Raw genomic sequence first — 25,241 nt, 5'->3', positions numbered from 1 at the left:
GGTCGACACATATGGGAAGGGGGGAAATACAACCAGTGGCAAGCGAGCAGCTCGTCAGCTGGAACGACCGGCCCACAAATTTTCAGAGGACGTGCCTACACCCGATGTTATGCAGCCTGTGCGTGCGTCCATATGTGGTAACGGCTGCATGAGAAACCCCAGGTTCCGGCAGAAAAAAATCGAATGCGAATCGTCAGGGCGATCGGCAAATAGATTGAATGCTGCATGGAAATCGCTGTGAAGCTGCTGCTTGAATTTTCAACCAGCAAGTCGACGGGCCCCCAAGGTTCCGGGGGTATCATCCCAGGACAGAAACTTCCAACATTCGAGAAGTATCCCAGAAGGGAAATCCAACATAAAAAAATTAAAAAATAGATAAAAATAAAAATAAAGAAAAAGCCACCCTCAAAGCGGTACACTGGATGTGGCCTGAGTTTGCCGTGATTATGTACGAAGGGAATTTCAAAATCAGCAACATGACCGCGACTCCGTATGAGAGAAAAAAGATGGTGTGCTAACAAGCGAAATTTGCCCCCAAGTCGGAAATGAAAGGTTATGTGGGGTCTTTGGTTTTGTGTAATCATACCTGGTACATGCTGTACGGTACAAGTACATGGATCTAAACATTCGTTTCTCCACCATGCGCAGTATCAATGTATCTTACTCTGTTGATCCGTTGATCGGAAACAAAATCGATTCTGGAGGTGCAGAGGTAAGAAGATGGGGGATTTTGAGTTACGCCCGAGTAATTAATTCGCCGACACTGACAGAAACATTAAGTGGATGTAGGTATGTGCTCAGTCAATGCATGCATGCAGGCAGACTGGCAGGCCTCTTTACCGTTCTGCAAAGTGAGAAAAGTTCACGCCATGTCAGATGAGTTGCCTGAGGCCAATCGAACAATTGCCACTGATTGACAATCAAATGAGCGGTCTTTGGTTGGCAGTACATCTTCTGTTTTGCAATCGACCGTGTCGGGAGTATTTCCATGTCTGATGCAGCAAGCCGTGGTGGACATTTACAATATGAGTCGGTCAACTTGTCCGCCTTACACGTTGTTGTACACGTCGGCTATCTACCGAATGAATACCTACTACTACGTGCCCAAGCACATGCACAGTAGCTATCTTACTTATAATACCTACCAGCGTATGAAGTAATATGTGTTTGTCGTTAGCACGCTTCGCCGGCAGATGGCATGCCGACCGACTGAAGGCTTTCCACTTTTTTTTGGCTGTAATAGTGCGGGTCTCCACCCCCTTTTTTTCCCAAGATTCTAGCGCCAAGTCCAATCACGATTTGGATGATCTTTCATGGCCGTGCGCTGGTGATTTATTCATGACTGTGGAATAAACTTCAATTAAGAAAAAAAAAATCGTCAAGAGAGAGAAACAAAAAAGAATTCTCTCAACACTACTGACCAGTTTCAGGGCTGAGCTGGGGACAAGCAGCCCTCCATGGATATACGACCTGGGCTGTGTGCACTGACTTCTCCAGAGTCGACTGGTGTAGCACGGCGCAATGAAGAAGCAAGGCAAATATGTCAGAAGCCGAACGGAGAGTCCGTACGAATAGAAAATCAATGGTCGGGTAGGTCAGCCAGGCAGCCAAATGTATCCCTCTCACTGTAGTTTGATGTCACCAGGCTTGCCAGGCAAACCAGACTTGAACAAAAAAGAAAATCGGGCCCGCCTAACAATCCGGATGTTCAGTGTTTCACATCCATCGTCTTGACCGCTTATAGCATGATAGCATAGCATAACGAAGGTTGAATCGCCAGGGAACCAGCTTTTTGGGGAGTTGTAGATAGACCTTGAGAGAGTCCACCTGACAGGCAGATCAGCGCGATCCGAGCAGAAAAGAGGTTTTCACCACGTCCCGGTGAGGTGGCGGCAGGTAGACATCTATCAAGGCAAGTGGTCAAGTTGGCAGCTTAATAATATGGGGGTGATGGATCAGGTACTTGATCGAATGCAGTATGGCGGTATTATAGCACGGACATTCCTGATAGCTGCTTCCAGTTGGACAAGGGCGACCTAGCACAGGGTTACTAAACGGTCGCATCGCAATGTACCTAGTACTAATGAAGGTTTCCTGCGCGCTCAAAATAACAATCCCCTCCCCAATGTATCGATTGCCATACTATCACTGCATTCTTTTTTTTTTTTTTAAAACAAGTAAAGGAATTGCGACAGAATTCTAAGTAAAAACATCAAGCCAAAGGTTAAATAAAATAAAATAAAATAAGAAAGAGACAGAAAATCATACCAGAATAAGAAAAGAAAAAGAAAAAAAACATCAGACTGTGCTGGCCCCCCGATCAGCAATCGCCCATCGAATTAATGGGACTTGACCTGGTTCGAGCTGGGTTGCAAAGAACAATTGGGTGGAGACGGCCAAGGAACCGCAACGCAGGAGAAGTCGCTGTACCTAGCGCAGATTGGCCAGACCCTGGCCCACGCCCGGCCCCCCCTCTCAAATTACAGTCCTTTGTTCTCTCCACCAATTTTCGCAGTCCAGTCCCCATTTCAAGTTCAATCCTCCCGGCAGCACCCTCTTGATTCGTGTGCCGAACACACCTTATTCCCCCGAGGAAGTCGAAACCACCCCGTCTTCGTCCACCGCGTGCTTCACCATCACCTTCCTTTGAATTTTTCCTACTTTGTTGTTGTAAGCCTGATACCAAGCCGTCACCGGATAGGCTCCTGTTGGAATTCGGCGACGCTGGCTCCTTGGTCAATTGCGCTTATTGTAGGCCTGTCCAAAATCCAATTCCCCCTCCGGTTGCATGCCCAAACAATTCAGCTGCCATTCGCCTCCCTGCGACCCTGTCACTAGGTCGACGTTTTGATGCCGAGCCAAATCGAGAAGCAAATCCTCTCGCCACACTGGACACGGACACCCGCTGACACGCCATTGCGAACAGTGTAATACTTTGGGTTTCTCGAATCTACCTATCCATCGCTTGTATTAATTATCGTTCGACAAACAATCGGTCACCATGGGTTGCGGAATGAGCACGGAGGAGAAGGAGGGCAAGGCCCGGAACGAGGAGATTGAGAACCAGCTAAAGAGGGACAGGTTGCAACAGCGCAATGAGATCAAGATGCTTCTGCTTGGTACGTTCAGGCGATAGCTTCCATCGAATATTGACCGCGATGACCGCGACCAAAGTTTTTTTTTTTTTTTTTCTGTCGCTGACGCCCTCGGTCTACAGGAGCCGGTGAATCCGGAAAGTCCACCATTCTCAAGCAGATGAAGCTCATCCACGAGGGCGGCTACTCACGGGATGAGCGCGAATCTTTCAAAGAAATCATCTTCAGCAACACTGTACAGTCTATGCGCGTCATCTTGGAGGCCATGGAGTCGCTAGAGCTGCCTCTGGAGGACCAAAGGATGGAGTACCACGTACAGACCATCTTCATGCAGCCTGCTCAGATTGAAGGCGATGTTCTGCCACCCGAGGTTGGCAACGCCATCGAGGCCTTGTGGAAGGACCGCGGTGTTCAGGAGTGCTTCAAGCGTTCAAGGGAATACCAACTGAACGACTCTGCCAGATAGTAGGTTTTATCGTTGGCTCGACGAAACCTTATGCTGCAGCTACCCCCGTCTGCTAGACGTTGACTGATGCTAACGTACCCTGAAGCTACTTTGACAACATTGCCCGAATCGCTGCTCCGGACTACATGCCAAACGACCAGGACGTGCTTCGATCTCGTGTCAAAACAACCGGTATTACTGAGACGACTTTCATCATTGGCGACCTCACTTACCGAATGTTCGATGTCGGTGGTCAACGTTCTGAGCGAAAGAAGTGGATCCACTGCTTCGAGAATGTCACGACGATTCTCTTCCTCGTCGCCATTTCCGAGTACGATCAGCTGTTATTTGAGGACGAGACGGTCAATCGTATGCAGGAGGCTCTCACACTTTTCGACTCCATCTGCAACTCGAGGTGGTTCATCAAAACTTCCATCATTCTCTTCCTGAACAAGATCGATCGCTTCAAGGAGAAGCTGCCCATCAGCCCGATGAAGAACTATTTCCCCGACTACGAGGGTGGCGACGACTACGCTGCGGCCTGCGACTACATCCTCAACCGATTCGTCAGCTTAAACCAGCACGAGACAAAGCAAATTTACACACATTTCACCTGCGCCACAGACACCACACAGATCCGCTTCGTCATGGCGGCTGTTAATGGTAAGAAACATTGTCCCGTGGGTGGAAGTATTGCAAGCATGGAAAAGCTAACTGTTCCAAACAGACATCATCATACAAGAGAACCTCCGTCTATGTGGTCTCATCTAAGATCAGTGCCGCTAAGCACCGCCACTACAACCCTCATTTATCAGCTTTTCCCTCGGATACCCAATATGCATCAATAATCAACGAGCCCTCAGGCGATCTGGTCCTCTTGTGAGCCTCTATGCCAACGGAGTCACAGGCGTCTTGTACTCCACCCAAAGAAGCCGGGAAAATCAAGTCCATGGATTCTGCCAACATCTCTATTTATTAAATTTTCGGTCATCTCGGTTCTCTTTGTTTCTTCTTTTTTATTGAAACCTGTTATTCTATTCTCTATATCCGTTTCCTTTACAATTGAACTTCGCACGTGTGCGCGAGGTTACGCTATATAATAGCGGGGTCCTTGTTTTTGTCTTTTTTTTTTCTGTTTCCTATTTTTTTTCCAACCTGATGTATGTGCTCCTTTTTTTGTAACAATTGTCAAAGATCTAGGAGGCAGGCGTGGTGATTGAGAGAAGCTTGGTGGGATACGAAATGGATCATGTGCCTTCTCTTTTTGCTTTATTTTGAAATCGAGAATAAGGAAACAAAAAAAGCTCATCAACATAAAGCGTGAACAAGGGACCAAATCCTCTTCCTTTGGATAAAACTACTGGAAACGGACGCCGAGATCGGTGAACTCCATCTTTAGGTTATCGTCCCCTCTCTGTTTCTCTTCCCTTCCCTCATAGCTATGTAATCTGTTTGTGACGACCTCGATCTCCAGGATCGGCCCGTAAGAACACGAACCCGACGAGTGTTTGATAATCGGGGGGAGAGGAGCCGTTTTGAAGTCTCGGGAATGAGGATGGGATGTGCAAAGAAGGGAGATGAATGAAAAAGATGTGATGGAATGCTCGCCTCAACCTTTTGAGAGTCTAGCTGCTCCAAGTTGGGATGTATCCGAACATATGGACAACAAAAAGGGGGAGAAGATTCTTACAAGGTCGCTGCTTGGCTGCGATCTGGTTGTTGGGTTGGTTTTACGCTGTTTAATTGGGTTACATCACATCGAAAAGCCACAAAAGTAGTATTAGTGAAGATTAAAAAATTCGTCTGACGAAGAAAAAACACACACGCGACATCAGTCGATTACTTTTTGGGTGGAACCAAGGTATACGTCTGATGTTTTCCTTTGGTCTGGGCTATCGCCCATGGTTATCTTTCCTCTTCTTTGCCGCTTTCCGTTGTTTCTGTTTTTGGCGCTTAATAAATTCAACAGACAAAGGAAGGACGATATCGTAATGCCATCCTAGTGCCCATCGTTGCGCAAAAATACCATCGAGCCATAATGACTTCCTTGCAACAAACTCCGTTTGCTCTTTCGGCTTCTGTTGAATCTGACAATGGTCTAGTTGTACATTCGTTGCTCGAGGGGCAGTATTCCCTAGAGGGGCAAGCCGAATCACACCAAGCAAACTGAGGTTCACCAACAAACGGGGTTCCTCATGCTTATCGAGGCGTTATGGGTTCTAACGTTTGCATGTCGCGTATCAACGAAATGCGCCAGGATGCCCTCAAAGATGTCTCATGTGCGGCTGCGCGGATGGCCGCTTTTGGAAATTAACACAAGGCCAGTTCGGGATCGAGGTATTCGCTGTTGTGAAATGTGATCAGCTCGTAAAAGTCGAAATTGGCCTCCTGCTGCTGATCGAAATACTGGCCGTCGCTCAGAGGTGTAAGCGGCTGATAAAATTTGAGGGTGCCATGATGTTGCTGATAATCAAAATCTTGGTAGCTGCTCTGGAATAGCAGAGGGTCACAAAGGTAGGAAGAATCCTTCTGCTCCTCTTGCTGCTCCTGATACTGCAGCAGCACCCGCTGCGGATTCTCTTGATTCTCCTGCTTCTTCGGCTTCTTCTGGCGGCTTGACCGCGGGCGCGCCTTCCGGAAAGCGCCCTCGACTGTTGAGGCTGGAGTGGCAGGAATCCCGGCTTGACCCCAAAGTCGATGCGGGGATTTGGTAGGCGTGGTCAAACCTGTGGTAGCTTTCTAAGCTCCATCGGCGGCATCGCCCGTCGCGGCAGCATCATGTTGGTTCTGACGACCTTCGTGCGCAACCATATCCTCGTACTCGACGATCTGCAGGGCCAGCTGTTTGGTGGTCAGCTCAATCTTGAGCAGCTGGCGCTGTTTCCTGTCCGCATTGCGGAGCTCCTGCAGCGAGCGCTCGAGGGTAAGTCGCACGGCTGCATCCTGGGTGCTGCCGCCGCTATGGTTCATGTTGCCATTCATGGCTGACGAGTTGAAGTTCATGGTGCCGGGTAGGCCGTTGTGTGATTGAGGCGCTAGGTTCAATGGGGAGCCGACGCCATATGTATCATGAGGTGAAGGTGCACTAGGCGTCTGCATTGAGTGGTTGCCAGGGTGCTGTTGTGTGGTGTGTAGAGAGCTAGAGGTGCCTTGACCGGTTCGTGTCTCTGCAAACGAGACTTATATGTCAATATCAGATTCTCATCACTTGGTCACATAACCTGACTGAGGCATCGGTTTTTGAGCGCAAGATGAGGGATTCCACCCACCGTGAAAAGAGCACCTGGCTCCGGAAGCATTGAACCAACAATTGGCACAGGCACCACACATCTGCCCCTCAACCACAACGCAACTATGCCACGGACCATGGCCCTTTCTGCAGTTCTTGCACGGCGAGGGTGCCTCCACACCTGCTATGTGCGCAAACAGAGCCTCGACGTTGCTGCGCCTCTGGAGATTCAACATTTGCTCCGGCCGCCGCTGTTGAGCGGGGCGCATACCGGGTTCCTTATATAGACGCTTTGCTAATGCAGATTCTATTTTGTAGTCATTGTAGCCTGAAACGCGTGCCATGTCCCCAGTCGAGCGCATCGACGTATCGAAATTATTAATAGCGTGATGCTGATGATGCGCCACTGATGTTGCGTCTACAGATTGGTGGTCCGGCGGGCTGTCCGCGGGCGGGGAATCATAGGCAGCACCGCCGTCGTCCAGCAGGCTCGAGTTGCCATCTAGAAGGCTTCCATCAGGGCCGCTCAGGTCCATGCTTTGGGTCAACTGAGTGTCCACGTCGGTTGGAACCTTTGCAACGGACGGGTCGTGTAGCGTAGTATGGTCGGGCTTGTGGTTGTCATCGGTCTCGGGCAGATCCAGGTCTACTATGGAATGGTGGTGGTCTTCGTGTAAGTCGTGGGGGTGTGCGTGTGTGTGAGAGCTTGGATCGTCCAGGCCCGCGCCGACGAGCGGATCGTGGTGTATTGCCAAGTGGTGCTGGTGTTGGCTTTGTAGTTGGGGATGATGGAGCTGAAGGTGTTCTGTGTCTTCACTGGGTGCGCCCAGCGAATGGTGAATGCTCGGGTTGGTCTGGTTCGCCTGGTGCTGTTGCTCGAGCACGGCTGCGGTAAGTAGCTGCTGTTGATGGTGGTTCTGGTTCTGTCTTCGTGCGGCCGAAGAGGACTGGGGTTTCGTTACTTTGTTCTGGGCACTCAGTCCGCCTCGGGCGGGGCGGACAAGACCACTCATGCCGGCCTCGAACCTGGCTCTCTGTCCAAGTTGGACCGCTGGTGCTCTGGTGCCCTTCGAATTGGGTGCCCCCCGCCGTCCGTCCGTCCGCCGCCGTTGCTCCCGGTGCTACAGACTTCTAGTGGAAACTGAACCAATTCAATGCAGCCGCCAAGAAAAGATACCGAGTCGCATATATAGAAAGAAGTGTCACGTTTACTGCAGCCAGCACCCTGGATCTGCAATCGGAAACGGGTAGGTGCCGTGGTTGCTGCTGATAGGATGAATGCGAAAACCAGCTGGTGTCAGCTGTCCCTCCAGGTGATGTCGGGGCAGGTATGGTGCTAAACTCGGTCGCGCTCACGAATTGATGGAGCCAATGCACTGTGGGGGCTCAACCGGCAGTGCAGTACCTTATCTAGACGCAAGGTACCCACCGGCTACGGGCGTTAGGGTCTTGGTCCGTGCAGCCCAACTTTACCGTACGTAAGCGGATTGAGAGCCCACCCCACGCGCAAGTTTCAACGTCACTTCATTCATTTGAGTCTATGATTTTGCTTCATCTCGAATTCTAGGGTACAATATCACACAACAACATTTCCGCAACCATTCCTGTCATCGTTTTGTGACGATTCAGAATTCCCAAAAAGTTATTTGGCGAGAAGCAATAGAACGCAACTGACCAGTTCCGGCTCTAGGCTCCCATAATTCATCTTTACATATGTGGTGACATTGGTGCTGAGAACCTTGCCAAGAGATTCCTATTTTCAAGACAAATACAGACGGGCATTTACTCTCTATATAAACCACCTGTTCAGTGTCACACCGCCGAGTAGAGACAACCCCGAAATGCGTGGCCTCTGTATCGCTGGGGGACACTCAGGGAGTATATCAAAGTTCTAAGCCCCTGAGTATCCACTAGCCTTGGAATTCCCTCAAGACAGTTTATATACTTTGATCACCTCTATACCCCGTGTTTGCTTTGTTCCTCTTTCCTCGAGGAATACCCACTGGCACACTACCCATTTCTATTGCCATATCAAACGTCCATCAGTTCATCCAAGCTGAGACCGTTCTCTCGCATTCAACCTTACCACGTCTCACATAGCTAACTGAAGAGTATGGTCCAAGAGCTTACATTATATTGTCTAGGTGCCCACAAGATCCCTTGTGCTTGACAGTGTCTCCAGTTGGAACTTGCGACAACTGCCTTGCCTTACATTGGCGAGGATAAGGCAATAGTCATAAAGCAAGATCTACATGAAGCTTGGCCCTTGCCCCTGGAGCAGATACCGCTACTTATCCTGGCCATTTACCTGCTCAGTCACCTAAAGTTGTCAAAAGAATAAAAACGACCTTTAGGGGTACACTTTCAAAAAGGCTCAAACGACCATTCGTCGCGAGGATGATGGCAACCTGGCCCGTGTGCCGATTCAAGCCGCTCAGGGGCTATCTGCCCCCAAGAGAAAGGTTACCGGCGCCAGCCGGCACCGCCCAAAATCTGATGACTCACCACACTCCCTCCTGGCCTCCGGTGACCTTGATAAACCCCGATTTCGAGCTGGCTGTCAATTGGGAACGGGCCCAGTGGTGTAGGTGTTTGAGTGCCTGGAGACGTCCAGCCTCATTCTACCTGGAGGTCAGAAGTTCGATTCCCTGCGGGGAATTGAATTTCTGCACCTCAGCACCCGAACCCCGGGTAAAACTCAAGTGGGTTTTCGTAGCTAGAGTGAGCCGTCCGATGGAGGCACTCTAGTGAGCTTTTTGGGGGGGTTTTTTTTTTCATTTTGCTTTGCTCGTATAACGAACACTGCCTCTAGGAGTTTCTCAATATGTGTTTTGATATCTGCGCCGGCTCTTAGGTGTAGGCTAGATGTTGATAATGGCATTTATTTGTAGCTAATATTTGATTCCGGATCCTCAAGAGACTTATAATACTTACATTAGTTTCTCGTATTTTACCCCATTTCCCTCGTGATATTGCCCTTGGGTTGCTTGTGTGCTGCTTGTTCGATTTGGGCCGTCAGCTTCGTCTCAGCCTATGTTCGTTTGCTTGCAGTTCCCCCACTCAATTCTCCCGTTGTCGCCAATTTGCTTGCACTTTGGAACTTGCCGGTCAGCGTTGGGATTCAACTGCATTTGAAGCCAAAAGCCGCCCCTGTAAACATTTCTTTTCATGGGGTTTCCCTAAATTTATCCCCAACGTTGAATTCTGATATATATATATCCTCACTCGGTTAATAGAGAGTTACAGTATCCCTCATTTCTGTCCATTGAGAAACGCGGCATCCTTTACCCAGAACCATAGACGCTCCTAATTTCGACAGGCTTATGGGTACACCATTGATGGGTCGGTTTCGATTTGACACAAAAGACTCAAAGCCATGCGACATTGGATCACAAACCTGTCTCGAATGACATTACTTCTTCCGTGTTGATTCCAGCTTGGTCCATTCGTCGGAGCAAAATGTGAAGATTCGTCTCCTGAAAACCTGCGGGATGCCGCGCCCATACCCTCCACTGGTCGAACCTATGCACATGCTCCGGGCCATCAGGTTGTCTGAGCTGGCTCTCAAGACCCATCGCCGAGGAGGATAAGTCAAAATTCGCGTTCTCACCTCGTCCGCAGTCGTCGAAGACAAGCAGGGCCAAGAACGTTTCTCAGATTTGCAACGAGACTCCAGAGTCGTTGGTCCCGACCGCCGAAGCTATTCGTGAAAAAAATGAAAAACAAATTGCCATCATCAAGGAACCGTTCTTCAGCATAACAGGCCTAGACAGGGTGTACAGCATTAGGGTAGACTACTTTGGTGATATCATTTGCTTATACGATGATGGCGATCGAATTCCACCGAAATAATAAGCCTTACATTTATTTGTCAAAAGTGACAGTCGGTCCAAGAGGGCCCATGAGAAAAGTGCTGTTCATAACAATAATTGGGCTGAGACCAAGAGCTTGTTGATATACTATGTGTGCAGCTGTGGTACCTGGTCTCCTTTTCAGATTCATTTACTGACCTGTCATGAACTTTGCAGGTATACCAAGGCCATTGAAGAAGGTCAGACCATTGAACAAGATCGACCTGCTCATATCAACCGATCTTTATCAATATAATACTGCAGAGAGAAAAAAGACTTTTCCGTCGAGCCAGGGCACTCTAAAGCTATCACATAATTCAAGTTCATCAAAGAAACTTCCCGATTTGAATCATGGCGACTACAAGGCCGTGTCGGACCAGGTTCCCAGCTAGTGGATGATGCGTCTGTCGTAGAACCGCGAGTTTCTGCTGGACCACAACTTCAACGAGCCCAAAACCGGTATGTTCCGACTAGGCAATGCTGTCACTTGACTGCAACAGCTTTCTCGTTGAAGAGCTCATGTTGCTAGCGCTCCTCGAGGCTCACTTTAAACAATAAATAGCCATGCCATGCTGGCTGGAGACAAGCCAGTCTGCGGTGGGCGTGGGCTTCTGGCTTCTCGCAGACACCGGTTGGTGAGATCGAGAAGCAAGGGATGATGCTCTCGCGAACCACCGTGATGACAGGCGCCTCGTCGTTAACCCGGCGATATGGTCATCTCATACCTCGCACTGTCAGTCTTCTCCATGCGAGTGGAAAAACCCATCTGAAGCGACCATCGCGGCAGGGGCGGTTTTCAGGCTTTTCGCATACGACATCGATGTCTGGGTACCGAGATTCAGCCCTTGTCGACCCACGCGCTGGGTGCCAGGTCAGGTCTTGAGGCGCCTCGCCCGAGTATGCCATCTGCGAGATTTGCAGTTCTCAGGCTCGCATTTGAAGTAGTGGCTCCCGAGGTCTGCGTTGTTGCTGAGAAGCACGCCGAGGCCCTGTGCACAGTCATCGTGGGTGATGATGTGACGTCCAAGGAGAAGCAGAAGCTGCCGAGGCTTAGCTTCTGCTGAGGCTGTGGCTGGTGAGGTCAAAAACCGCCGAAAGGTCTTTCTTTACGACTTTTTCCTGTCTCTTTTCAAAAGATGAAGAAGTTTTGACTAATCTTGTCACATTGGGGAGATCTCACAGGGTATGGGGAGTTTGCTCGACCTAGCCATAGCAGACGTTGTTGTTAACAACATGAATATATGGCTTGAGGTTTTACTCTTTTTTTGACGAGCTGAAATGGACATACACGACAGTGCGCGAGAGGATTGGTGCTATTAAGGGAAGACTTATATTGAGTGATGAAGTACTATCGGCTCCTGAAGGCCAAAAGGACGATAGGGGAGAAGCATCCAGATACCAGACCGTAAGTTGGGCGAAAGCCTATGATAGATAAGGCTAAATCAGAAGCTAGTTCTTCCAACATCAGGCAGACATTCGGAAAATGCAAAGATTGGATGGCACTTATATTGAATTGGGATGTAACAAGCTGGACCAACTAAATGCCTCCATTCCTAGCCCCCATCATTTGGTTCCATTGCTGTGCAAACTCCCTCATTCCACCTTCGCCTGCAGCACTAGCATCCACCACCTCCTTGGGTAGCTTATGAGCGGAGTACTGCGATGAGAGGAAGTTTGACTCTATCGGGTCGTCCTTGTTGACGAGCCGCAACTCGGGTTCAAAGTCGTCCTCGTCCTCGTCGTCATCCGTGGTCTCGTCCGTCTCGCTCGGACTCTCCAAGCCAGGCGCGTCACCACCCACCTCTGCACCACCGCTCGTCCCCAGAACCGGTCTCGGCACCCGCAGGTCCAGGAGCTCCTCCCAGTCGAACAGCAACGAGTCCGTCCTCGGAGCCCAGGGGTTGATATCGATCAGCCTCGCACGGGACAGCCTGCAGTCGGTCTCGTCGTCATCGTCGTCGTCGCCCTCGGGGATGTACACGTCGAACACAAAGGAGTCGTCCGGGAAGGTGAAACGGAGGACCTTGTTGAATAGCTCCCGCACGCGCGCGATGATGGCGGACCGCAGGCCATCGAGGAAGTCGTAGTTCTTAAGGTCGCGCTGGGAGATGGCCACCAGGTTCCTCTGCTTGACGAAGCAGCGGAACTCGAGCGAGGGCTGCGGCTTGAAATATGGGCGCAGTACTAGTACTGGCTGGAAGCCGAGTCTAGGGCTGCTTGGTGCTGAACTACTGCCCTGGGTAGGTTGCTGCTGCTGTGATGCTGTTGTGCAGCCATCAAAGGCGTGTTCGAGGTCGTGGCTGATGAAGCTCGAGCTCTTGAGCAACAGATACACGTCATCTGGAGTCGTGCAGCGCATCGTATTTTTGTCCAACATGATCCAGGTGGCGTCCTTGGGTGATGACCAGTTCAGCTTGGGCACCACCTCCCCGCCGAGCTGTTGAATCTCATCCTTGATTTTCTGGTGCAGCTCCGGGAACCTGCGGTTTGGTGGAAGCTTGGCAGGGGCTTGTTGATCTTGCTCCTCGTCGTCAGAATCCGAGTCTGCTTCTCCCTGGGCGTGTCCTGGTTCTGGCTGGGGCGCCTTGAAGACTCCTGTAGGGATCGAAGGTTCCCAGTCGTCCTCGTCGTCATCAGCCTCATCGGCCAGAGTTATGCCGTCTTCTCGGAGATATTCGACAAACTCGGGCGAGAGTTTGATGATGCGAGACTTGAGGCATGAGGTGCGGTACTTGGGGAACCATGAATCATAAGAGCAATTCAGGATGTGACCCCTAGTGACAGGTGGGAACTGCATAGGGGCCTGCTCTGTAGTCGCATCATCTGTGGACCGCGGAGGTGCAGTGGCACTGTCAAATGCAGGCATTTTTTTAAAGGTTGAAGTATTGTTATTTTCTTTCTGATTTTTGAACCTTGAGTACGCTTCTTGTATGACACAAGGCAGAAGCGCAACTAAGAAATGGATGAATGAAGCCTGTGAGAGGGGTATTCAGGAACGGGTGTAGAAAATGGGAGTCGGGGCCAAAAGAGTTATATTCTGAGTCACCGATACCAGGGCGATAATCACAAAATAACTGGTCTCAAGATTTTTTCTTGGCCCTCCTGCATTTGGAATAAATCAAAAGCATCAAATATCCAGTCATACATTTGGTGCTAGTCATCATGTCAATATGCAGGCAAAAAAAGCAAGTGACCCCGCAATGCGCCGCCGCGGTGCGATGGAGAGTAGCTTGCAAACAAAAATGGGGTGGATCCTGCATTGCAGCGATCTAATCGCCGTGCTTAAGCTTCAACTCCACCACAACGCGTCCTGAATCTGGCGGGCGTCATCCCCGGGATTTTTATCCTGTCCCCAACTTCACACGCAGACCGAACCTTACCTTATCGACCCAGCCATCACGACTTCACCCACGCCACCTATCCGACTTTCCACCACGCGCAAGCTCCTCTCAGTAACCAAGCCTCACTCCTCACTCCTCACTTTTCCACACACCGCAACAAACACAACCATGTCAGACAACGTCGGCCTCTCCACGCCCAGGGGTAGCGGCACCTCTGGCTACGTCCAGCGCAACCTGGCGCAGATGAGGCCGCGCGACTCGGCCGCCCCGTACCCTCCCCGCGGCGACCTGGACAGCCTCCGCCACCGGCAGCGACAGCCCGACAAGGGAATCCTAGAGCACGACCGGAAGCGCGAGATCGAGGTCAAGGTCTTTGAGCTGCGCGACAAGCTCGAGGAGGAAGAGTACATTTTGCCCCTTTTTTCTTTCCTGCTCCCTCTGCTCCCTCTGCTCCCGCTAGATGCAACTTGGAATAGCGCCATGTTTGTATTGTTTTGCTGACAAGACACATGTATAAAAATACAGAGTCGACGAGGAAGAAATCGAAATACAATGCGACCAGCTGCGCGAGCGGCTCACCGAAGAAGCCCGCCGGGGCGGCGGCGGCGGTGCGGCGCGGCGGGACCTCAAGATGCACAAGGTTCACGACCTGGCCGACGCCAAGATCAAGGAGAGCGAGCGGCTGCGGAAGGCGCTCAAGATCAGCAAGAACTATGAGGAAGGCGGCCACTGGAAGAAGCAAGAGGAGAGGCTCAGAAAGGCGCTCGACGAGGACGCGCCGGCGCCCGGTGGTAGCAGGGACGCTGAGGGCGGTCTTTGAAAGAACGAGCCGAACGTATTTTTTTTCTTTTTCTTTTCTTTTCTTTTTCTTTTCTTTTCTTTTTTTTTTTTTTTTTTGTTCTCTCCTATGCCTCTGGGTATTTTGTATTTATCAGCGCATACGGCTGCGGTCCATCATTGCTGCAGGGGTTCTCCTTTTACCCTCTCATACTTTTCACATTATTTATGTAGCGAGGCGTTGGGGCTGTTCTTGTCATACTTTCTGTGCTCAGATCCGTACTATATGGTAGCATTTTGAAATCTACTACCCAGGTGGCCATAAATTTTCAAGGGTTGTGCTAAAACCTTTCGTATAGAGCTGAACAAATACTCCAGCCTAGCCATGGTGATATCATTTGTGCTCAAGGGCGTGCCGGTCAAACACCCTGGCTACACCAGATGTCTCGAGACCTATGCGCACCGTGTAGAGGTTATGGAGACATTGAACAGAGCAGGACTTGTGAATAAGAATAACATGTATGGCTTTACGACTCTGATTCTCATCTGCCGGGGCCCTTTGTCACGAGATAAAAGCCCTTGTCTTGACTGTATCTCGATCCGTTCTGGCCTACAGATTCGGCAATATTCACCTCTCCAGTAACAGACACGGCCATGTTGAGATGCCGGTTTGGTCTCGGGAAGCCCAAGCCGCCGCCCGCGCCCGTCTTACTTCGTCTCAAATCACCAGTCTTGCCACAGAAACCCCACCAATTCTCGCAATCGGCTGCTACGGTAAATCATGCCATTCCTCCAGACCTGTTGTCCATTCAAGTCTAGCAGACAACTCTGCAAGGCCCCTGAAGCAATTGTCTTTCCTTCATTTTGAGCGTTTGCGCTCCATTTTTCACCGGCCCGTTTCCCATTTCCCGTTCCGGTTCATCTTGCTTGGAGCAAACACCACCCCTCTTCAGGAACCAGTCCTCATGCGCCAGTATAAATCTGCTACAGACAGAATCGCTTCGTCCTGTACCCTTTCTAGCCTCCAAAAACGCCGAACAAATGCGTGACCCCACGCTGAAGTGTCGTCGTGTTATGTATATATATCCAAAGGTATCTCAACGTAATATCATTTCACATGTCTCGAATGGTCCTTTCCGTGATTGAGTTGACTCGGGCCACACCTCTGGCCCTGAGTATTGTTTTTAGTCGTTTGCCTATTCTGAGCGCCCCTCTCTCAATACAACAGCCGCGCGGCCCAGAGTAGAGGCGCAGGCCGCGAGTGTTTCACCAACCATCCACAAGTCTGGTGGTTTGGTGGCGTAAAATATCGACGCGTTTCAGCGCAAGGCAATTTGTGTCTGGCCGCTCACAGGAATCCAGACTCGGCGAGCACCCTGTCGTTACACATGCTTGTCAATAATTATTGACCACTAGTCGACGAGAACTCGGGCTGCCAAGTAAAATACTCACCTCACTATCTTCTCATCCTCGCGCTCACGTGGCTCAACTTGCAGACTCTTGTCATACATCTCATGCACATCGCCCGCGGCTGACATGTTACTCAAGATGTAATCTTGGAGTTCGTTGACTGGCTGCAACGAATATACCACAGCCTGGTATTGTTGAATATCGCGAATGACCTCTGCTGTCTTGGCCCGCTTGGCAAAGTTGATGAGGTTTGTCTTTTTGATGATCGACGGTATACCATCCTCAATGAAGGTGAGGTCCGTAAGATATACGCCTGAAGCACTCCCCATGTTAGTAAACATCTAAACGCACAACAGACGCAAAGGTACGTACCGAAGAAGGGGATACATGGAGGATTTGAGGCATGCAATGCCTCTCTGTACTCCCCAAAATTCTTGGTGCTTGCCATCAGCTTTCGCATGCTCTCCAGAGTGGCTTGGGCCTTTGCTGGAACAATGTCCCAAGTCCTCTTGAGTCGAGCGATCGGTGCGGTGCCGAGAGCCGATATGATGGAAGTCAAAGTTGAAAAGTTGTTGAGCATGCGGCAACGCTGATAGGTGCAAAATGATTAGTGTTGGCCAAGATTTTGGGGCAAAACAAGGGATGATATATGTCGAGGCTGAGCTTCAAACTTACATCTGCCACAGCCACAAAGTGACGAATGACCACAACTCGCTTTTTGACATCCGACTGGGCCAAAATCATTTCGGCCACCCAGTTCGTCATCTGGTTTGAGTGCAAGATGAGAGCCTTGACGTTCGGCGCCGGCTCCGGTTCTCCTTCGCCCTGCTTCTTTTGCCAGGTCTTGTTCAAGCACTCGGTAGGCTTGATCTTGGCATATAGCCTTGATTCGATTATCGTGAGCTGGCGGGCAAACTCTATGACATCGATATCGAGGAACTTGAGCTTCTTCATGTTCTTGGGCATGATTGGCGCTGGTGCCGCCTGGTTGGAGTTCTGCACCATGCGCCTCGCCGACACCTCCTTCCCGGTCAACCGTTGATCCAGCAGTGCCATCAGTGGTGCTGATCCCGGCGTTTCCGTAGACTTGACAGTATCTCTGGCAAACGTGTAGACGTCCCGAATCAACTGCTTCGTTTCTTCCAAACTCGAATCTTCCATCCAGAAGTTGTCAAACCAGTTCTTCAAAATGTTGACAACACGGAAGCGGATCGGCTTTTGTTTCCTGTCCCTCCAAATATCATATTCCTGCTGGCTGAGTCCCTCCGGAGGTTGGATTCCGAATCGCTTGACCAGCAGCTCAAAGAGCTCACGTGCTGTCGTGAACGACTGGTACGTAAGTAAGAAGGTATTGTTGAAATTGGAATCCAGCTTGTCGTGGCGTGTAAGCTGCTCGACCAGCGCCAAAAGCGTGCCGCCCTTGACCGTCGGCGGCTGGGTCTTGGTCTCCCACTGAATGTCATCCTCATAGTTGAGTTTGAGGAATTCAGGCGTCTCATCAACCGGCGGGGCCTGAGGTGAGAAGTCCTCTCCAAGTATCTTGCGCACTTTGGAGTTCTCACCAATCTTGCGGAATTTGTTGTTTGGCGCAATAAGGTCCGCACCATCAACAGACACGGATTGCACATAGCCAGGACGCTGAGGGGCGCCGATTCCTCGGCTCTCTGTTCGCAGGTGACCGCTGGGCTGGTATGGCATTGTCTCCGTTCTCTGGAGCGGCTGGCGCACAAATGGTTCTTCGCGTACGCGAGATTCGACTTGCTGCTGCATGTTGATCTGCACTTGTTCTGAGAGTAGCTGCAAAGAGAATCCCACGTGAGATGCATTTGTCTCCAGAGTCCTCCCACACTGCCTCACGTACTCTAGACGGTTCTCAAGCGACTCCCCCCTTACTTCCGACCACTCGTCCGAGAGGGGACCTGCTACAGCCTGACATCCGAGGATGAGATCTGAAATGTTGTCGTAAAGGCTCTGCTTGTTTAGGCTGAAGTCGGCCAGCTGTGGGGTTTGGAATGTATTCCCAAGGGACGACAGATCGATGGACTCGATCATGGCTATCCAAGGTTTGAACGTGTCCAGAACTCTGCCTCCCGCAGAGCAGATATTATTGCCAATAACCTCATGACGGTAGGGCGAAATGACCTTGTCAGGCAGAACGAGGCTCTTGTCAAGTTCCCTGATACTGGAGACAAGTAACCTCTTGAGTTCGTCTAATCTCTCAAGCAGCTTACCGTCAAGTACAGCTGTGGGCTCGACGACGCCCTCCTCGTCTTCTAGGAAGTTGGACGTTATGGGATCGCGACCTGCGAGACCGTTATTCTGCCAGCTTCCACCAGTAGTACTTCCTATAACGAAGCCAGGGAAGAGCCGGGGAATTTCCTCGCCTCTTTGCTGTCTGGCGACTTCAACATAACTGAACACACCAAGCAGGACCCCATCGGCTTCTGACAAGCATTTCTGTACGGACTCCTGGTTCGGCCAGTCCGCGGCGGCAATGTGCGATGATATGACAAGTTTTGAGAACTTGGACATCATGTCACGAAAGTGCGGATACAGTGCTTTGTTTGTTGAAATAATAGAGGGCTGACCCGAGTGGTTGTCTGTTGTTCCAGAACCTGCAGCTAAAAGTAGCCTGAGATGGTCCGATATATCCTCTGCTCGTGCAACATACTCGGATCGGCTGCCACTTTGGATTGCTTCGCGATATCGTTCTATGGACCGCTTCATGTTGTTTACCAAGCGGCTCCAGGTAAGGGGAGGTGTGCTACCATCGTCGAAGAAGGAGCGGGGTATGGTGGCGGCGCTGGGGAGATTGAAGGTGGTAAAAGAGGTAGCAGATGCGATCATTGGTGTCTGGCTCATGGCCTGGGTGCCACCGAACGTGTCGCCGCGAGTTCGAGTAATCGACTGTTGCCCGTTCATGGAGTCCATCGAAATAGATGGCGATAGAGTATCCTTCAGATGAGGCACGCGATTATTTGACTGCGACAAGACAAGGTTCGAACAATTAGTACGGCCCATTCGAGGAATTTTAACATAGTATAAGATGGCCAGCGAACTGTTGATGCTGCGGCCCAAGATAAACCGGGCCAACAACATGGTGCATAAATGAGAGAAGCCTTACCCCGAGAGTCTGCGATGCCATCATGATAGACTCGCCATCCAACTCGGAAGCGGAATTCGCGTCCGAATCCTCATCTTCGTCTTGTGTAAGGCCCCTTGCCATCATCTCCGGAGGCGGTCGTGTCCTGTCCGGAAGGTTCACATTCATCCGATCGCGGGGCCCGGATTCGTTCATCGATGTAGGCGATTCCAAGGGCAATTCTACGCTAGTCTCAAAAGTCATGGTGTTGTAGTAAAATAATCGACCGTCGGGCGTCGCTTGTGGTATCCAAAAATCTGCGCCAGATCTGCTGTGGGAATCTGGCCGTTCCATCGGCAAACCGCCGGCCAGGTCCTGGTCATCATCATCCTCCTCTTCGTCGTCGAATCCGTTCTCGTAGTCATCCTCCTCAGGATCCTCCTCAACCGAGTCGATGAATCCATTCGGCTCGGGTTCAGGTACGTCGTTTATGATTTCACAATAGTTGCTGGGAAACCAGCCGCGAACGCCATTGATAACGCCATCCCACCAGCCGCTCTCGAGCTGCGTGATAACCTGAATGACATCGCCCTCGTGAAAGCTGAGACTGGTCCTGTCATCAGCTTCGTAGTCGTATAGGGCGCGTACGTACATAGCACCTGGCGGTGCCGTACCCACGATCCCATTCATCAGCGTAGACGAGGTCGACGTGTATGCGGCAAGGTAGGGATCCTCCCGTCCGGTGGAACCTGCGGCAGTTGTTGGATCGTGGCGATTCGGGGCGATTGAGGAAGCAGAGTTCTGAGCCTGACCAAGAGCCGACACAACCGTCTGTGTCATGAGCATCCTGGTCCCTGGGGGGGTCAGCAGCAGAGAAGACTAGGGCATGTCCCACGCGTTTAGCTCGAGGACATCACCCCTATGTCCCGAAATTTTCATGTAACCGTGGGGTGTAGATTGGCCGTCGACGGCGCAGCGGGTTTGTTTGATGACAAGTTGATAAGTGGGTGGTGGAAAGTCAAGTCCACTTTGGACGCGATTAGATTCGAACGCGATCCCGCGCTGCGATGTTTGGAATGTCGTTGAGGGGGAGTTGGTGGTTCGAGCGACAATCCCGGGGGTGGTTTAGGGAATTCAGATTGTCTGGCCGAAGAAAAGGGGCGGCGGCCACGGGGCTTATTTTTTTTTTTTTTTGGGCAGGCGATCTCTGGGTGGTTGTGGTGGTGGTGGTGGTGGGTGGGTATTTCGGTGCAGCAAAATGCGGCGGGCGTGCTGCAGGGCGACTACTGCACCAATCGTGGATGGTAGCGAGTTGAGACGAAAAGCTGCACAGGCCCGCCTAGGCTAGGTACCTAAGGCGAGCTGTATGACGGGAGGGAGCGAGAGTGCCAACGTGGTGGTCAGTTTTACCCTAGTTCCAATGAAGCTGATGTTTGTTGCGGGCTGAATTGAGTCGATTAGACTATTGGGAAAGCCATCAATCCCAAAGAAAGGGAGAGGAGGAAGAAACAATAGTAATAATAATGCTGAAAGCAAGAAATAAATGAAGCCTGGAGCAAGTTGATTTATCACGACTGACAGGTGGACGGACTTATTCAGATGCATTGTAATGATATCTTACTCGTACCCCACCATCGCTTGTCAGTCACGCACTGTCCAGGTATTGACGCCGCTATACATTTGACTGAATGCATGATATTCTCTAGCCTAGGTTTGCCATTCAATCCGTGTACACCCACTACCTATTGAGACGAGCATGGCGGGGAAGTTACCGTGCATGGATGAATTTTGTTTATTTATTCTTTTTGCCTACATGCCGTCCAGGCCTAAACAGCCTTTTTTTTTTCTTTTATTTGAGGGTTTTCCCGAGCACCAACGCAGGGGGAATGCCTCAACCCGGCGGGCCAAAAAAGGAGGGGTCGGCGACCGAGCGCGCGCTGTCGGCCCTTATTGACGGGAATGGAGACATGTGCGGGTGGAACGTTTGACTGAACATCGGACTCAAATGCCACCAAACTGAGTTCAGGCGCGAGCTGCCATCGATTGACTTCCGGGCCGGGCAAGAAGGGACAATAATACGAATCGTATTCAGCGATAGAAATGATTACTAACATGTATTCAAGAAACCTATGAAGGGTATTGCGTGCGTACCAAAGACAGTCACTCCACCAGCCTATAGAGTAGGTAGCGATCTAGCAGCCGTGTGGTGTGGTGTGTGTGTACACGACCAGCGCCCACTCACACGAACCAAACGCCTCTCATGCAGCACGTTGATCTCGCCTATCACGATCATGCTCATGCTTTCCCGTAGCCTACCCGCCAGAGACATTCTCTCACACTTTAAACATCGACCAGCCTCTTATGTGCGGTTTTGGCGTAAAGCTGCCCACCCTTTTTTTGTTGTTCGTAAAGTTAAACGCCCCCCTCCGTCGAATCTAGTCAAGTTGGTACTGGCGTGCCACACAGCTCGTAAATGCCATGTCCAGTCAGTTTCAACGTTGCGATGGCACGGGAAATGGCGCGGGGCATGCTTTAGGAAATCTATGCCGAGAGACCCAGACAGGACGAACAGACGATTTTTGCCGAGCCCGCTGCTGAATCCAACCCACGCCCGAAATAGCGGTTCGTAGGTGCTTACCGTCAAGATAGGTCAGCAGCTTGACGATCAATCGCTTCGTTGATATGCGGGGGAAAATTCTGCTTTCCGTTGCATCCTGATCTGGGGGTTTGCCAGTTCATAGACCTAGCCTATTCACAATGCCGTACCAGCTTACCCTGTATCAAGCAATATTGCCATCAGGATTACCGATAGGTAGGCACCTCAGCTTCCACGATGGAGGAATACTGGCCGGGTGTTCGTGGTACATGTGCACTGGCCACTAGAGCCACTAGAATAGTTCTATGTTAGTCACGGTGGACATAACGCCGTCTTGTCTGTTCTTCTTCTTCTTTGGTCCTCATTCGGATTTTTTTATGCGAAATTAGCCCACTGTCTTGATGGCTGCTTAACAGCCACTAAGCGCCCTGGTCTCATGTTTGTTTGGCTGTAAAGCAAAGCTACCCGGTCAGAGACCAATATCCGGAACCAAAATGGCCGCCCGGAACGACCTTCCAAGTTGTGTCCCACAGGATCCAAAAAGATAGACGTCTTTGCGCATTGTTGCGGTCCGACCGCTCCTATTGCCAATCTCTGAGTGGATGGATGAACGGCTGGTTACCCAAAGTCTTTGAACGCATCGCATCTTGTAAATTGACTTGATTTGCGGGGTACGCAATACGATACGTCAATGGTTAGTCGCACACGCAGAAGTTGGCTGGTACTGCATGAGATCCAGATTGGTACGGTACTTCGCAGGTAGCTTAGGTACCTTGGTACGTACTTGCGAAGAATGTCGTAACTGGGTAATTATCGTCTGGCTAGTTTGCGGTTGGCAGTTGCTGTACCTGCATCTTCTGCAGCCCGCCGCGCGATCGCCTCCTGACAGCCGCGGTGCATAGCATATATGGACTCATTATGGCATGCACATCCAGGAGGATCGTCCGACGATTTGCCCCCTTGCGCGAAAGGCTGGCTCTGCGCCCGGTCCCATGTCATGCTTGCCACCGATTAAGAATCCACGTGTCAAAAGAAGAAGAAGAAAAAGGATTAACAGACCACTAGCAGTCCTGGAAGTAATGTACAGTACATCATGGTAAACTTAAAATAGAGAGCTGAATGCCAGCATCCAGGTAAGGTGGTAACGCAGGCAAGTCAAGTAAGATCAGATCAGTCGACACTTTTTTAACTTCGAACAAGCCCCTCGCCTCCCATCCTAATCCCACTTTGCCTACAGTAAACGCTGCTGACGTTTTAGTGGCATCAAAGTTCCACGCGATCCAGATATTTAGACACCCGGACTAGGTATTCCAATTACGAAGTAGCATCAATGCTAGAACAGCTTTCGATCTACAGGTCCCAAGGAGGATTGACTGGCGCGAGCACTATTGTGAGATGGGATTGAGGCCGGCCTGCTGTGGTTTCCATCCTCACGCCCCCTTTCAACTCCTGAGAAGGCCACTTTAAGAACAACCCTTGCACTTTGGCGCCTTCGAGAAGTCTTCTGTCGCATGGTCGCATGATGGGTGGGGGACTGTCTTCGGTAAGCGCGAAACGGGTATTAGCCTACCCAGGAAAAGCTGAGGGGCAAGAGAGAAATTGAAAACGGACGGAAATAAAAACCCGATCAGAAATTCCCAATGCAAGGACTGGGCGAAGGAGAAAGGAGGGATTGAGCGAGGGGTCAAAGAGCAGTTCGTATGTAATTCTGGCACCGTAAGTAAATGGGATCGATCCTGTCACCGCCGTCTCTCCCGCAAAATCCCGGTGGTGACAAGGGCAACGCGACAGACCTGCGCAAAGTACGGGGCGGCCAGCGGGTCAGGAAGGAACCTTTCAGGTTCGCTGGGACAGCGGAGGCATGTCCAACGTCTTGCAGATCGTGATGCTGTTGACATCCAGGGGGAACCCCCCATCTCGGAATAGCAGGCGAAAGCGGCATTGCACTTGCCAATATTAAGGCATCATTCCGCCACCTATATGCCCACGACTATATCAAGTTGACGGTCCGAATCCTCCCGATTATTTGGTGATAGTCTGCTGTTCCTGCTAAGAGATATTGAGAGCGCACTGAGCCCCGCTATGAGGAGTTAACTTGCATCTCGACAAGCTGGCGGTGAGGGGCGGTGAAGATATCATGAATGACTGCCGTTGCGGTGTTGCCCTCACCGCAATGCAAACACTGCATGCAAGCAACTGCTAGCTGCATGATTTCTCCAGTCTCTGCAGATGCGTAAATCGGAACGCAACAGCCGCTGTAGCGAGACAACCCACCATGCTGGTCAAGCTTCAATCTTCTCCACCGGAAGGCTGGTAATTCAAGAAAAGAATCGGTCGAGCGGCATAAATCATGCCCTTCATTATCTCTACTAATAGTACGGCGAAAATATGGCATGAAAAAAGCTGACGAACGGCAAGACAATTTTTCTTTTCTTTCTTTTTTCTTCACTTCTTTTTCTCGGTCTCATTTGTTTGTTGTCTTGTTCCCCTGAAGGACATGCCTGATCCGCTCGGCTTAGATCTCTCTTAGGGTTTCGGCTGTCCAGGCGTACTTGATTACTATTAATTACGTATCTGGAAAAGACGTGGAACATTGGAGAGAGGACACGCCCGGCATCTCATACAGGGGGTGTTACCAATGCGCTGTCATTGATGTGGGAACCAACCTAGCGAAGCAGCGTTTTTAATCCACTTGGAAAGTGGGCTGCGAGGGAAACACGCGGGGCCCGGCGTCCGGATGGTCTCCCGCGAGTGTCCGAGGGGACAGGGGTCATCTGTTGGCCTAGCAATTTCCAGGAGCTGGGTCCGCTTGGGTGTGTTAAGAGAGGGATGATAAAAAAAAAATCAATTACAGAAAAAGAAAAACAAATCCAAGCGCGGGATGGTGTGAACGTCTCCCGGTATATGCAAGAAAAAAAAGGGATGAGAGAAAGCTGATACTAGCTGTGGAAAATTGCATCATCAAACACTTTTCTGCCCTGATCACTCCATTGCGCAAACATTGAATTGATGGTGTAGCTCTTTAACGTCAAATGTCGTGTGCCCCTCAGCCTTTGAATGGGTACCTTACTTGACTTTACGCAGGTAGTAGCCACTTTAGCTAGCTTTATAGTAGCTAGTTGCCAGGCTGACCACGCGAGAACTCCCCCATTCGAGAGAGAAAAAAAAAGTAGAAGAGAGAGAGATCCGCGCGGGGCAGCTCTGCGACCCAGCCGTCTGGCAGAGGGGAGCAAGGCCGAGTCAAGACCGCGACCATGTGGCTATCATACCTAGCCTTTGATGGAGACGACGGGACGCCGCGGGAAACAGAAGGTCTTCCCGGGTGGATCTAAACCCAAGGAACGGCCATCTGCGAAGGGGAGATGGGACGGGGGCAGGTCACGACCTCATTTACAGTGTCAAGACGGAAGGGAGA

The 25,241-nt window shown here is 50.8% G+C and overlaps 6 protein-coding genes across 6 annotated transcripts; 2 read left to right on the top strand and 4 right to left on the bottom strand.

Moving 5' to 3' along the window:
- Positions 1-3,001: 3,001 nt before the first annotated feature.
- Positions 3,002-4,311, top strand: PpBr36_08783 (uncharacterized protein; the record flags this gene model as incomplete). Its single annotated transcript, XM_029895908.1, has 4 exons — positions 3,002-3,119; positions 3,218-3,560; positions 3,647-4,203; positions 4,268-4,311. 4 exons carry the CDS (start codon positions 3,002-3,004, stop codon positions 4,309-4,311), a joined length of 1,062 nt encoding a protein of 353 aa, XP_029746678.1.
- A 1,539-nt stretch (positions 4,312-5,850) lies between these two features.
- On the bottom strand, positions 5,851-7,782 carry PpBr36_08782 (uncharacterized protein; the record flags this gene model as incomplete). Its single annotated transcript, XM_029895907.1, has 3 exons — positions 5,851-6,266; positions 6,333-6,707; positions 6,906-7,782. The coding sequence occupies 3 exons, from the start codon at positions 7,780-7,782 to the stop codon at positions 5,851-5,853; spliced, it is 1,668 nt and encodes a 555-aa protein (XP_029746679.1).
- A 4,375-nt stretch (positions 7,783-12,157) lies between these two features.
- On the bottom strand, positions 12,158-13,486 carry PpBr36_08781 (uncharacterized protein; the record flags this gene model as incomplete). The annotated part of the gene is made up of 1 exon (XM_029895906.1): positions 12,158-13,486. The coding sequence occupies one exon, from the start codon at positions 13,484-13,486 to the stop codon at positions 12,158-12,160; it is 1,329 nt and encodes a 442-aa protein (XP_029746676.1).
- A 643-nt stretch (positions 13,487-14,129) lies between these two features.
- On the top strand, positions 14,130-14,781 carry PpBr36_08780 (uncharacterized protein; the record flags this gene model as incomplete). Its single annotated transcript, XM_029895905.1, has 2 exons — positions 14,130-14,365; positions 14,487-14,781. The coding sequence occupies 2 exons, from the start codon at positions 14,130-14,132 to the stop codon at positions 14,779-14,781; spliced, it is 531 nt and encodes a 176-aa protein (XP_029746677.1).
- A 1,305-nt stretch (positions 14,782-16,086) lies between these two features.
- On the bottom strand, positions 16,087-20,169 carry PpBr36_08779 (uncharacterized protein; the record flags this gene model as incomplete). Its single annotated transcript, XM_029895904.1, has 6 exons — positions 16,087-16,114; positions 16,191-16,461; positions 16,521-16,737; positions 16,824-19,130; positions 19,273-20,077; positions 20,126-20,169. The coding sequence occupies 6 exons, from the start codon at positions 20,167-20,169 to the stop codon at positions 16,087-16,089; spliced, it is 3,672 nt and encodes a 1,223-aa protein (XP_029747303.1).
- Positions 20,170-22,010: 1,841 nt separating this feature from the next.
- PpBr36_08778 (uncharacterized protein) lies at positions 22,011-23,742 on the bottom strand (the record flags this gene model as incomplete). Its single annotated transcript, XM_029895903.1, has 4 exons — positions 22,011-22,102; positions 22,611-22,647; positions 23,062-23,127; positions 23,620-23,742. The coding sequence occupies 4 exons, from the start codon at positions 23,740-23,742 to the stop codon at positions 22,011-22,013; spliced, it is 318 nt and encodes a 105-aa protein (XP_029747302.1).
- Between the last annotated feature and the right edge of the window lie 1,499 nt (positions 23,743-25,241).

The sequence above is a fragment of the Pyricularia pennisetigena genome, chromosome 5 (genome assembly GCF_004337985.1).
Source record: "Pyricularia pennisetigena strain Br36 chromosome 5, whole genome shotgun sequence".
Classification (NCBI taxonomy): Eukaryota; Fungi; Ascomycota; class Sordariomycetes; order Magnaporthales; family Pyriculariaceae; genus Pyricularia; species Pyricularia pennisetigena.
The sequence above is the reverse complement of the archived record's forward strand: the minus strand, read 5'-3'. Positions and strand labels throughout refer to the sequence as shown.